Raw genomic sequence first — 15,104 nt, forward strand, 5'->3', positions numbered from 1 at the left:
AAATTTTATCGTTAACTGAGACTCGACATGCTTATGAAGATTTAGCTGTGAATGTAAAGTTTTCCATACTTCCGTTTTCTAGCTGTAACTGTCGTCTAGGCATGTGGAAGAGCACAAACGGGTTCGTCACCTGTTTTAATAAAATTATTGTTACTACTTTGTAGTACAGTGCTCCTACATTCTTTCTTATAATAATTCAGAGAAACAATTTCACATTTACGGATTTGCTTTGTGATTTTATTAAAAATCTTGTAATTTTAAAGTCCCATTTAATGTGCTCTGGCAATTTGCAACACGCCTACGTACCAGTGTATCTACGAAGCCAGTTACAATCACACTCTCACAACGAACATAAACTTTTTCTATTGTGTTGTCTAGTAAATAAATAAACTTATCACAAGGAATACAGGCATCTTTAAATAAAAAGTTCTCTGTAATTTAAGTAATTGTAGATGTCACATCTTCCAAAACACTGTTTATAATTTTATACTATGTGTGTACATTTCACTGCTGATGTGTGTTCTTCAAGGACCTTTCCACTTATTTTTGTGCAAGCACCTGCAGGATATGATGACCCCTCTGCAGATTACACGTTTCGTTGAGGGAAGTTCATATTCCTAGTTACTAGTTTCTTGGCACACTAACAGGTTCTTAGTACCCACCAGTGACTCAGATTGAACGTTCGTATTACGTTTTGGGAGTCGCTGTTGCTTAAGCAGAAACGCAGCTCATCACGACATTTTAGTTGCTTTTTCGAGCTTCATTATCGTGACTTTTCAGCTCCCCCATTTGACATTTGAAGGCAGGGAGATTCAATTTTGCACGGCACGGACGCGTGGCAGGACCAGTCGACTCGAGCAGCAGCACAATAAAAAACTAAACAGGCCACTGATGGTCGCAGCCAACCGCTCAGTACTTTCGGGATCCGCGTCTTGGAGGCGACTTGCGAGGTCCCACGCACCAACTGGAGGGTGGGGGGTGACGCCCACCGAGGATCTACATAACTGAGAGCGCGCTTCGGAAGGCACCAGTCCTCCAGAGACGTCCAGGACGCTGTCTTCGCTGCTGAAATGGCTTTCACCATGGTGAGTCATCGAAATATATATTCTAGTTGTACAGCCGTCACTACGTACGCGTTGTGCGTTACTGTTACTTACATAACGTTAAGCTACTTCACTCACGATTCGACTATCAGCAGGTTACCTCATTGAGAATGTCATTTTCACAATTTGTAGTGTGTGTCATGATAGAACTATTTGAGACCTATCTAATATATTTGGCTGTTTCCAGGAATTCATTACGTTTACCACAAAACGACTTACCTCACAGTTACGGAAAACGATGAAAAATAATGTGACATAATTAAGTAATTAAAAGATATTTCAAAATGGTGACAAATTTTAGTAAAAAACAACAAGATTGAGTATTTCAATGTGCTGTACGACGTTGCCATTTTAAGGAGGCGTTCCACGTGTGCTCCTTGCCTTTGGATGCAATATTGCTCTCTTGTTTGCAGTGAGTTATAAATTCGTCAGCCGCTCAGAGATCACCGTGTAAAAATTGACAGACCATGTATAACTTGCCGTTACTGTTCTCCAACCGCATCAAAGTGGAAGATATACATTCCACTTATGATTTCATTCAAAATAGAAAAATCCAGAGAGTTGATTGGAGGTGATCTTGGAGGCGAAACTCCAGATTCCTACACAACGTATCCCATCTTGATTAATAAACAAATACCATCTGGACCACAACATTTTATATTCCGTTTACCTGTTCAAACCTGCCTTATAGATTGTCTTCAGATCTAGGTGGGAACAAATAGGTTATAACAATACGATTATACAGAAGTGCGACATAACAAACACCTCTCTCGTGGGTATCAGAAACAACAAGAAAATATTTTGAAGTTATATATACCTAGCGTCACACAGTTTGTCAATAGTTGTGTAAAAATAACAGAAAAACAATGACGTGGTGTCAAAATATTTTACTATAGACAATTGACATTTGCGTGTCAGAGATCAATAGGTTAAACCAATAGAAAACTGTTTGCCCATACATAACTAAATAAATCTATTAATGAAAATTAGGACTTAAAGTACACATTAACGTAGTACAGCTGAGCATGAATGTGGTGTTACACAATAATAGACAAAATACAAATGTTACTAACGTTCTGACAGTACACGGTGCATCGCCAATTTTGGTTCTTCTTTGCGTACTTTAAGGATACAGGATACTTATAAAAGGTACAAAAATAGAAATTTTTTAATGACTTTATTTAATTCTATAGTGTTTTTTTATTACATTGATATCCACTCTGTTGTTGTTGTGGTCTTCAGTACTGAGACTGGTGTGATGCAGCTCTCCATGCTACTTTATCCTGTGTAAGCTCCTTTATCTCCCAGTACTTATTGCAACCTACATGCTTCTGAATCTGCTTACTGTATTGATCTCTTGGTCTCCCTCTACGATTTTTACCCTCCACGCTGCCCTCCTATGCCAAATTTGTGATCCCTTAATGCGTCAGTACTAGTCCTATCAAATGGTCCCTTCTTCCTGTCAAGTTGTGCCACAAACTCCTCTTCTCCCCAATTCTATTCAGTACTTCCTCAATAGTTATGTGATCTACCCATCTAATCTTCAGCATTCTTCTGTAGCACCACATGTCGAAAGCTTCTATTCTCTTGTTGTGCAAACTATTTATCGTCCATGTTTCACTTCCATACATGGCTACACTCCATACAAATACTTTAAGAAACGACTTGCTGACACTTAAATCTATACTCGGTGTTAACAAAGCTCTCTTCTTCAGCAACGCTTTCCTTGTCATTGCCAGTTTACATTTTATATCTTCTCTACTTCGACCACCATCAGTTATTTTGTTCCACAAATAGCAAAACTTTACTACTTTAAGTGTCTCACTTTCTAATCTAATTCGATCAGCATCACCCGACATAATTCGACTACATTCCATTATCCTCGTTTTGCTTTTGTTGATGGTCATCTTGCATTCTCCTTTCAAGACACTGTCCATTCCGTTCAACTGGTCTTCTAAGTCCTTTGCTGTCTCTGACAGAATTACAATGTCATCGGCGAACCTCAAAGTTTTTATTTCTTCTCCATGGGTTTTAATTCCTACTCCTCTTTTGTTTCCTTTATTGCTTGAATAACATCGAGGAGGGGCTACAACCCTCATGCCCCTCGACTCTTATAACTGCCATCTGGTTTCTGTACAAATTGTAAGTAGCCTTTCGCTCCCTGTATTTTACCCCTGCCACCTTTAGAATTTGAAATAGGGTATTCCAGTCAACATTGTCAAAAGCTTTCTCTAAGTCTACAAATGCTTGAAACGTAGGTTTGCCTTTCCTTAATCTTTCTTCTAAGATAAGTCATAAGGTCAGTATTGCCTCACGTTCTAATATTTCTACGGAATCCAAACTGGTCTTCCCCGAGGTCGGCTTCAACTAGTTTTTCCATTCGTCTGTAAGGAATTCAAGTCAGTATTTTGCAGCTGTGGCTTATTAAACTGATAGTTCGGTAATTTTCACATCTGTCAACACCTGCTTTCTTTGGGATTGGAATTATTATATTCTTCTTGAAGTCTGAGGGTATTTCGCCTGTCTCATACATCTTGCTCACCAGATGGTAGAGTTTTGTCAGGACTGGCTCTTCCAAGACCGTCAGTAGTTCTAATGGAATGTTGTTTACTACCGGGGCCTTGTTTCGATTCAGGTCTTCCAGTCCTCTGTCAAACTCTTCATGCAGTATCGTATCTCCCATTTCGTCTTCATCTACATTCTCTTCCATTGTCCTCAAGTACGTCGCCCTTGTATAGGCCCTCTATATACTCCTTCCACCTTTCTGCTTTCCCCTCTTTGCTTTGAACTGGATTTCCATCTAAACTCTTGATATTCATACAAGTGGTTCCCTGTTCTCCAAAGGTCTGTTTAATTTTCCTGTAGGCAGTGTCTATCTTACCCCTAGTGAGATAAGCCTCTACATCTTTACATTTGTCCTCTAGCCATCTTTGCTTAGCCATTTTGCACTTCGTGTCAATCTCATTTTTAAGACGTTTGTATTCCTTTTTGTCTGCTTCATTCACTACATTTTTATATTTTCTCCTTTCATCAATTAAATTCAATATTTCTTCTGCTACCCAAGGATGTCCACTAGCCCTCGTCTTTTTACCTACTTCATCCTCTGCTGCCTTCACTACTTCATCCCTCAGAGCTACCCATTCTTTTTCTACTGTATTTTTCCCCCATTACTGTCGGTTGTTCCCTTATGCTCTCCCGGAAACTCCGTACATCCTCTGGTTTAGCCAGTTTATCCAGGACCCATTTCCTCAAATTCCCACCTTTTTGCAGTTTTTTCAGTTTTAATCTACAGTACATAACCAATAGATTTTGGTCAGAGTCCACATCTGTCCCTGCAAAGTCTTACAATTTAAAACCTGGTTCCTAAATCTCTGTCTTATCATTATGTAATCTATCTGATACCTTCTAGTATCTCCAGGATTCTTCCATGTATACAACCCCCTTTTATTATTCTTGAACCAAGTGTTAGCTATGATTAAGTCATTCTCTGTGAAAAATTCTACCAGATGGCTTCCTCTTTTATTTCTTACCCCCAATCCATATTCACCTACTATGTTTCCTTCTCTTCTACTTCTCTCCTACTTCTCTTCTTCTCACCTGCGGTCCGACCATCTGTATCGCTGAGGCACGCAAGCCTCCCAACTAACTGCAAAGTCCATGGTTATTGGGGGGAGGGGGGGAGGTAGATATACAAATTACAGGGTTTCAAATGAAAAATGACCTCATTTATTTTTGTTACAAAAACCAGTATTATTTCGAAAAGAACGGTGAACTTTGTGTTTCCAGCGATTATACGTATGATACATTGCGTATGTTGGTAACAGAACAGGTTTCTAGTGTCTGTAATGATTATTTTTCTACTAATACAAACTATGTCACGCAGGATGAAATTGAATAAAAGGAAATTCCATGATTACCAGTTCACAAACAAAGCAAGCCACACTGTTGAAAGTAACCTACCTATCAGTTCTTAAGGGAAGAAACTCCCACATGTCATGCCTCCTAGTGATTAAAATTTTTGTGTTAGCAATGACGCTCTTTGTGGTGGAGTTGTTGATGCTGAAGTTGGCATCTTATCTTTTTTGATAAAGGAAGTGTCGAAATGTAAGAAAGGTGGTGGTGTAGGCAGTCTGGAAATAACAGAACAATAAAGTAGCAGGAAGGGTGTTTCGTCAAAATTAGTTCTGTGTAGATCCTCCAATAAATTTACCTCAGAAATGACTTCGAACATTGTGCATAATTCATGTGATGCGAATTTGAAGTATGCAATGCGTGAAATAGGAAAAGGAAAAAAAAGCTGCTCAAACGTTTTGTAGTTTGATGGACTTCCCTCCTCCTCCCAGTACATTCAGTAAGTACATAAAAATACTTTTAGTTACCTTGATGGTTGTGTCTAAAGCATCTACGAAACGTGCAGTAGAAGAAACTGTAAATATTAGTGCAACCAGGGACATTGTTCTTGCACTTGATGGGACATGGAAACGTCGAGAACATTGTTCCTTGAATAATGTGTAAGTGCTACTTTTCTGGAGAATGGAAAAGTTATTGTTGAGTGCTTATCTAAGTAACGCTACACCTGCCATGGCAACACTGAAGAACATATTGAACATCAGTGTTCTAAGAATTATGATTGTTACAGTGTAGGTATGAAGTGTGATGGAGCTCTAAGAATATTTCAGAGGTCGGTGACCTTTTATAACTTTAGATATAGGAAGTACCTAGGCGATGGGGACTCTGCTTTCAACAAAATTAATGAGTCTAATGTTTATGGTGATACCTTGGTAACAAAACTGGTGTGTTGTGGACATGTGCGAAAGAGGATGGGTGTTGTATTGAGGAACTATGAAGAGAAATGAAAGGAAAGTTCTTGTCTGATGTAAAATCTCTGTCTGGCTGAAGCAGATTGACAAAAACTGAAATAGACCTGTTTTTTGTAGGACTAAACACATTAAAAAAAGTTGGTGTACTAGATGCATTGCTATGTTTCAACGATGGAGTGATAAGAAGGTTGGAAGTCCTCAGAAATTTAGGCATAAAATGTGGCTCTAATGTGGAAGATCAATTGCTTGCGTGTGGCTACCAAAGGGTGCATGAAGCTGAAAGATTTGCTTTTCAAGTTACCAAAGGTGCTAAAAGGAATTGAAACCTGGTAGTCAAAGGAAGGCTGGATTCGGTTACTGTTGTCGACGGGGCCGTAATCAGTTACTATTGGTTGCCTTTTACAGTTACATACAATTTATTTTAAATCAGTGATTCCAGACTCAACAATAAATAAAAATACCACACTTCATTAATGAAGGAATTAACACCTGTGTAAATAATAGTGTTTTCTGTGAGTTACAATTTAGCAAATCATCATTAAATACAGATACAACAGATAATGTTTTAAAAGCAAGCCACGGTGATCTGGGCAGAAGGTCTTACACGCCAGGAAGGGCAATATATTAAGAACTGTTTAAAACTCGCTGCAACTTACAAATCAAAGGTATTGAAATTTTAACGGCAAGTTGCCACAAACACAGAAGACGACATCAGACGCCAGGAATGGCAGTAATAAGGTATTAAGGCTTACTGCTTAAACACAAATATCAAATTAGAATTTTAAGGCAAATGACCACAATCCCAGCTGAAAGCCTTACACGCCAGGGACAGCAATACTACAAAAAATTTAGAAACCTGCTGTAAAACAGAAAATACAATAGCAAAGGTAAATTAAAAACGAGCAACTGATCACCAAACGGGTGAAATAAGATGGTGGTAAACTCTGTACCACAACCCTTAACATCCACTGAACACTAAACTGCTAGATTTACTCCAGAAGGCCACCAAAACTATTAACTACATATATAACCTTTAATGTAGGCATTACAAGGTATTGTAATAAACAATACAATAATAAAACACAATGATCAGTACATAAGTCCCTTAAAGCGTATTGAGGTAGATTATACCCGCTGAAGGCGTGGGCTAAAGGAACGTTACACTGAACTACTGGCCATCAGACCTCCATTTGGAAAACACATGTCTTACAAGAACAAGTGGCCACAGACGGTGCTTCAGGAATCGACCTCTGAGAAGGTCAGCAACAAACACTTTCGCGAGCGATGAGATAGGCAGCCAAGAGCTGTATTCACTTTACAAGATGGTAACTCAGACTAATGGCAGTCTAACGAATCACTAATGATAATCTTGCTGAAACTACCTGACATCTGATAAACAAAATGCAACTTTGGAACAATACGCCAAAGCTGGAAACGGCGGTCTGCACTACGTCCCCAGAATAGTGTGTTTAGAGCCACTACCACCAGAGTAGAATAATCGCCCAACGGTCTCCAGTCAAGAAAGCTGTCAAAACCATGCGCCTTACAGGACAACAGCGGCAAGGCGATGAAAAATACACTACCGTTACATACACTAACCCCCAGGGCAGGTAACTGGGGCGTTAGAGGCCACTAGGCAAGAAAAATTACCGCTGGTTGAATTAAACAAATTGTAACAAGTTGAGCGCAGTAAATACACTCCTGGAAATGGACAAAAGAAGACATTGACACCGGTGTGTCAGACCCACCATACTTGCTGCGGACAGTGCGAGAGGGCTGTACAAGCAATGATCACACGCACGGCACAGCGGACACACCAGGAACCGCGGTGTTGGCCGTCGAATGGCGCTAGCTGCGCAGCATTTGTGCACCGCCACCGTCAGTGTCAGCCAGTTTGCCGTGGCATACGGAGCTCTATCGCAGTCTTTAACACTGGTAGCATGCCCCGACAGCGTGGACGTCAACTGTATGTGCAGTTGACGGACTTTGAGCGAGCGCGTATAGTGGGCATGCGGGAGGCGGGGTGGACGTACCGCCGAATTGCTCAACACGTGGGGCGTGAGGTCTCCACAATACATCGATGTTGTCGCCAGTGGTCGGCGGAAGGTGCACGTGCCCGTCGACCTGGGACCGGACCGCAGCGACGCACGGATGCACGCCAAGACCGTAGGATCCTACGCAGTGCCATAGGGGACCGCACCGCCACTTCCCAGAAAATTAGGGACACTGTTGCTCCTGGGGTATCGGCGAGGACAATTCGCAACCGTCTCCATGAAGCTGGGCTACGGTCCTGCACACCGTTAAGCCGTCTTCCGCTCACGCCCCAACATCGTGCAGCCCGCCTCCAGTGGTGTCGCGACAGGCGTGAATGGAGGGACGAATGGAGACGTGTCGTCTTCAGCGATGAGAGTCGCTTCTGCCTTGGTGCCAATGATGGTCGTATGCGTGTTTGGCGCCGTGCAGGTGAGCGCCACAATCAGGACTGCATACGACCGAGGCACACAGGGCCAACACCCGGCATCATGGTGTGGGGAGCGATCTCCTACACTGGCCGTACACCTCTGGTAATGGTCGAGGGGGACACTGAATAGTGCATGGTACATCCAAACCGTCATCGAACCCATCTTTCTACCATTCCTAGAGCGGCAAGGAAACTTGCTGTTCCAACAGGACAATGCACGTCCGCATGTATCCCGTGCCACCCAACGTGCTCTAGAAGGTGTAAGTCAACTACCCTGACCAGCAAGATCTCCGGATCTGTCCCCCATTGAGCATGTTTGGGACTGGATGAAGCGTCGTCTCACTCGGTCTGCACGTCCAACACGAACGCTGGTCCAACTGAGGCGCCAGGTGGAAATGGCATGGCAAGGCGTTCCACAGGACTACATCCAGCATCTCTACGATCGTCTCCATGGGAGAATAGCAGCCTGCATTGCTGCGAAAGGTGGATATACACTGTACTAGTGCCGACATTGTGCATGCTCTGTTGCCTGTGTCTATGTTCCTGTGGTTCTGTCAGTGTGATCATGTGATGTATCTGACCCCAGGAATGTGTCAATAAAGTTTCCCCTCCCTGGGACAATGAATTCACGGTGTTCTTATTTCAATTTCCAGGAGTGTAGTAATAAGAAGTCGAGGAAAGCTAATCAGATCCGCCTTCCACAAGCACTCCACTCGCTCTCCCTATTTATTGTATTTTCAGCCACTTTCATTTTCTTTAATCAAGTAAACTTTATTTCATTTAAACCTAAACTTATTAAAAGAGCAGAAAAAAGAAGAATAGAGATAAAAAAGTCTACTCTGAAAATCATAACGAATTTATTCTCAACATTTGATCAATCAACTAATATCTTCAGCATATCATTAAATTGTACTAGAACATTTCTAGGACTATTGAAAGAGCAGTTAATGTACCATCACTATGAGATTTTACATTTTGATAATAAATAACTAAACCATTAGAAACCATACTCCTCTTTGCCTCGGCGACACTGCGAGCAGCAACACGAACACAAGTCACTGGAAAATCGCGAGATATCGCAATGGTGGAGGTATCTCTACTTGGATTGAAATGCACTCATCTTAAAGCTCGCTGCATGCGGTGACCACACACCTTCCATCCGGCAGTCCATGCGTGCCGCCAGAGGTCCCGGCGTGTTCTGGCACTGCGCGGACCTGGCTCCTCCTGAGTTCCCAACCGAACTGACACACTCACACGACCCGGAACAACAACGACGTCGCCCCAAAGATAGGGCAACAGTTGCTACGTATCGATAACCGCCGCTGCTGCCACTAGCGGACAAGCAACAGTTGCGAAACCGAGTGGGGCCAGTCGACACGAGAAGAAGACAAACAACCACAACCATGCCAACTAAACGATACCGTCTGGCCTTCAACAGAGGGCGGAAACCTACAAACAGCACCTACGCGAGCTGCAGCACGGTTCAGGAATGCCAAGAGGAAGCTTGAAGGTGAAGAAATGCTGCAGGATGAAGACTATGCTTCAGGAATGTTCTGAGGCACAGTTTAGCTGGACTCATATCTTCATTGGCAATTTCTCGCATGCTGTATTTTTCAGAATTAAGGTACAAATATTTCCTAAAGTTTATAAAGTGCTGCACAATTTTTTTTATGTAACTTGCAATAGTCCATACTTATGTATTGGACAGAAGCTTTATTGCAGAATCAACTAAATGGTAGAAAAAGTAACATTTTTACTAGGCGAAAAATTATAAAAATTAAAATGTAACATGTAACATTTTTTTAACTTTGAAATATGCATAATAGGTGTAATTAAATAGGTCTACTATCTGAGCCATCATGTCATACATATCTCGTAAAAATCTGGTCTCCTTAAAATGTATTATATTGGATTTTGTACCTCAATTTGGGGAAGCATTTCGGAAAAAAAAATTTTAATAACCCCAAGCAGGTTCAAAAACATTTAAAATATTTCTAATTTATTTAGGAAGTGTGCTGCATTACCTGATAACAACAAAAAATCCGTAAAATATATACATTATAAATAGTACCTGAAAGAAATACATGTTATTTACATAATGTTGAGCCGGAAAAGTACCCTGTACCCTTAAAAGACAGTGCAAAACTACCCAACATATCTGAAACTTTGAGCTCAACACCACTGTAGTCGCAATTGGCGGTGGTTTGGGGTCACTGAAATGCACGACACAGGACGTCTGAGTCGAGTCAATATGGTGCCAACTGCTACTCAAGTTGCTGCTGCAGATGCAGTTACGATGCGCCGGAGCCATATGCTGTACAGGGTAGCACCACGTGGCCGTCTTGAGCCCGGTCTTCTTGCAAGCGCACATTCTCGTGACTACCGCTGCCAGTAATCATGTAGAGTGGCTACACTTCGGCCTCGTCTTTCTGCAATGTCTAGCTCCTTGAAGCCCTACTACACTATTTAGATAAAACTCAGTGAGGTGCTGTTAATGGTATCTTTGTCGTCTTAAGGGCATTTTTGACTATCGTGAACTAATCACGTCTAGTCTCGTAAGTAACGCTCAGGAGCGTTACAGCGTGTATTTAAAGCAAACCTGATTTGCATCCTCATAGAGGCCCTTCTAACGCCTCTCATATGCGACTTGAGCGGAATTTGAACAGATACCATCATTCAAACGTAGAAGCAGGCCAATCAATTTTCGTTCATGTCGCAAAACTTCTTCTTCGTGTTGTGACCTTCTTCCGCCATTGTTTTGATACAGAGCTTTACATACCTTTCCGTACTTTCACAATTTAATATTAACAAAGTGTCATAAATTGCTAATTTTTGAAAAATTAAGCTTCATAACAAATCGAATTATGTTCTGTGGCCCTCATCAGTAGCAAGGAAAGCTTACGTTGCAATAAATTTGCATCTTGTTGCGCGTAAGTGCTTAAATACTTGACCATTTATGTATGGGCATCGGAGTACATGTGTTTTCAGAAGTCAGTTGATGCAAACAGTCAGGTAATATTAATATACGACATGCGCCATTGTCCGTTAAGCTCCAGTTTAGAGATGAAGTAGCAGTCCCTAGGCTTTCAGGAAGTCGATAAATTACCACTTCTAAATATTTTTGATATCCGTAATTTGCACAAAAGTTGTATTTCAGTTTACTATCCAGTTTCGCTCAAACAACAGACCGTGCAAGAGATACTCACCTGAGTATGGTCTGTTGTTTGAACTAAATTGGACATTTCAGTAAATTTACATTCAGTTGCTGGGAAAATTACAGTTTCTCAAAAACAGATGAATAATGTTGTTAGCATTGGCATAATTTTTAATTGCCTCTTTCATAAGATAAAATAGCTGATATCAAGGTTCAATTTGAAAGAAGTGGTTAATATCTCTACTAACATCTCTCACGGTAGAGATCCTTCAGTGTGACATGACTTCTGTGTCTAGTTAAACATTATCATCCACGTCAGTAACAATGTTTGTGACCTTGATGTTCTTGCCGGTTAGCTACTACCCCGTCATCTGCTTCTTCATTGCACAGCATTACTGGAGAATTACATGTTTAATATACCACTTTTTGTATTTAATTCCACGTTTACACCGATAAGCCAAACAACTATGACCGCTGTCAACCACGATGTTGTATGCCGCCTGGGGGCGTTGCGGGCACGTGACGCGATAGCAGAAGTACGTCAGCTGAGCAGACACAGACGGGGGATCAACGCAGCGAAGATAGGGGTGAAAATGGGGAAATTCATTGAGATAAGCGACTTTGATAAAGGGAAAATTATTATTACGCAGAGTATCTCGGCGGATCTTGGCGAATGTTCACGTGCTGTTGTTGTGAACATCTACGGAAGGAGGTACGACAGTGAAACTATCGCTAGGCACTAAATGGTTGAACATCCATGACTCTTCACCGAACGTGGCTTTCGGAGGCTTATGCGGGGTGTTACAAAAAGGTACGGCTGAACTTTCAGGAAACATTCTTCACACACAAAGAAAGAAAATATATTATGTGGGCTTGTGTCCGGAAACGCTTACTTTCCATGTTAGAGCTCATTTTATTACTTCGCTTCAAATCACATTAATCAAGAAATGGAAACACACAGCAACAGAACGTACCAGCGTGACTTCAAACACTTTGTTGCAGGTAATGTTCAAAATTTCCTCCGTTAGCGAGGATACATGCATCCACCCTCCGTCGCATGGAATTCCTGATGCGCTGATGCAGCCCTGGAGAATGGCGTATTGTATCATAACCGCCCACAATACGAGCGTGAAGAGTCTCTACCTTTGGTACCAGGGTTGCGTAGACAAGAGCTTCCGAATGCCCCCATAAATGAAAGTCAAGAGGGTTGAGGAGAGCATGGAGCCCATGGAATTGGTGCTCCTCTACCAACCCATCGGTCACCGAATCTGCTGTTGAGAAGCGTACGAACACTTCAAGTGAAATGTGCAGGAGCTCCATCGTGCATGAACCACATGTTGTGTCGTACTTGTAAAGGCACGTGTTCCAGCAGCACAGGTAGAGTATCCCGTATGAAATCATGATAACGTGCTCCATTGAGCGTGGGTGGAAGAATATGGGGCCCAATCGAGAATCACCAACAATGCGTGCCCAAACGTTCACAGAAAATCTGTGTCGATGACGTGATTGCACAATTGCGTGTGGATTCTCGTCAGCCCACACATGATGATTGTGAAAATTTACGATTTGATCAAATTGGAATGAAGCCTCATCCGTAAAGAGAACATCTGCACTGAAATGAGGACTGACACATTGTTGGATGAACCATTCGCAGAAGTGTACCCGTGGAGGCCAATCAGCTGCTGATAGTGCCTGGACACGTTGCACATGGTACGGAAACAACTGGTTCTAAAAAAAAAAAAAAAAAAAAAAAAAAAAAAAAAAAAAAAAAAAAAAAGTTAAAATGGTTCTGAGCACTATGGGACTCAATCAACTTCTGTGGTCATAAGTCCCCTACAACTTAGAACTACTTACACCTATCTAATTTAAGGACATCACACACATCCATGCCCGAGGCAGGATTCGAACCTGGGACGGTAGCGGTCACGCGGTTCCAGACTGAAGCGCCTTTAACCACACGGCCAAACCGGCCGGCTGCTGGTTCTTCCGTAGCACTCTCCATACAGTGACGTGGTCAACCTTACCTTGTACAGCAGCAACTCCTCTGACGCTGACATCAGGGTTATCATCAACTGCACGAAGAATTGCCTCGTCCGTTGCAGGTGTCCTCGTCGTTCTAGGTCTTCACCAGTCGCAAGTCACAGGCTGGAATGTTCCGTGCTCCCTAAGACGCCGACCAATTGCTTCCAACGTCTTCCTGTCGGGACACCTTCGTTCTGGAAATTTGTCTCGACACAAACGTACCGCGCCACGACTATTGCCCGTACTAATCCCTACATTAAATGGGCATCTGCCAACTCCGCATTTGTAAACATTGCACTGACTGCAAAACCACTTTCATGATGAACACTAACCTGTTGATGCTACGTATTGATGTGCTTGATGCTAGTACTATAGAGCAATGAGTCGCATGTCAACACTAGTACTGAAGTGATCATTACCTTCCTTCAACTGGGCCAACTGGCGTTGAATCGAGGAAGTACAGTACATACTGACGAAACTAAAATGAGCTCTAACATGGAAATTAATCGTTTCGGGACACATGTCCACATAACATCTTTGCCTCTTTGCTTTATTTGTGTATGAGCAATGTTTCCTGAAAGTTTGGTCGTACCTTTTTGTAACACCCTGTATGTTCGCTAAAGTAGGATAGATGGTGATCTGTGACATATCCGCTGAAAGAGCGCAGTGCTGAGGCACGCACTAGAGTTTCGGAGCACTCCGTTTATCGTATATCGTTGAACATGTAGCTATGAAGCAAACTATCTCACATGTTGACCCAACGACATCGTCAGTTTTTATGGCAGTGGGCACGTGACCATTAGGATTCGACCGTCGATCAATGGAAACATGTCCGGTCTTCAGGTGAATCATATTGTTGCTACAATAGGTTGACGGTCATTTCTACAAACGCCCTCATTGAGCTGAGTGGCTGCTCGAAACGTGAAGCGCGCCACGGACGCGCGCTAGTGGGAGCTGTATTATGCTACGGGAGACATTCTCCTGCGCTTGCATGGGACCTGTGGCATTACTCGAAGACCGCTGATTGCTGCGATCCACCTGCATCACTCTATGCTTCGTGTCTCCCCTGCTAGCGGTGCAGTCTATGTGCATATGTGCGTGAATTCTTAAGGGACCAAACTGCTGAGGTCAACGGTCCCTAAGCCTACACACTACCTAACCTAACCTAAACTATGTTACGCTAAGGACAACACACACACCCATGCCCGAAGGAGGACTGGAGCCTCCGACTGGGGGAGCCGCCCGGACCGTGACAAGATTACTGGAGACGGCGCAGCTATCCTGCGCGGCAGCGACGCACTCTTTCAACAGTACAATTCTCCGTGTCTCGGAGCCAGAACCGTGCTACAGTGATTTGAGGATGCATTGATGTCCCATCGACCACATTCGCCTAATGTAAATCCTGTGGTATCCGTCTGGATCGCTACCGGGCGCCATCTTCACATGTGTAAATCAGCGGCCCGTTATTTACGCGAATTACATGACGTGTGCATAGACATCTAATGTTACATAGCTTCACAGACGTCCCAACAAAGTGTCGGATC

General features: G+C 42.6%; 1 protein-coding gene across 1 annotated transcript in view; it reads left to right on the forward strand.

Moving 5' to 3' along the window:
* Positions 1-1,006: 1,006 nt before the first annotated feature.
* The window catches only part of LOC126284423 (flexible cuticle protein 12-like), a 31,124-nt gene continuing 17,026 nt past the window's right edge, over positions 1,007-15,104 (forward strand). The window contains exon 1 of the mRNA XM_049983341.1: positions 1,007-1,085. Coding sequence (XP_049839298.1) covers positions 1,071-1,085 — 15 coding nt within the window. The 5' untranslated portion in view covers positions 1,007-1,070. The remainder of the gene's footprint in view (positions 1,086-15,104) is intronic.

Source organism: Schistocerca gregaria, chromosome 8 (genome assembly GCF_023897955.1).
Source record: "Schistocerca gregaria isolate iqSchGreg1 chromosome 8, iqSchGreg1.2, whole genome shotgun sequence".
Lineage (NCBI taxonomy): Eukaryota > Metazoa > Arthropoda > Insecta > Orthoptera > Acrididae > Schistocerca > Schistocerca gregaria.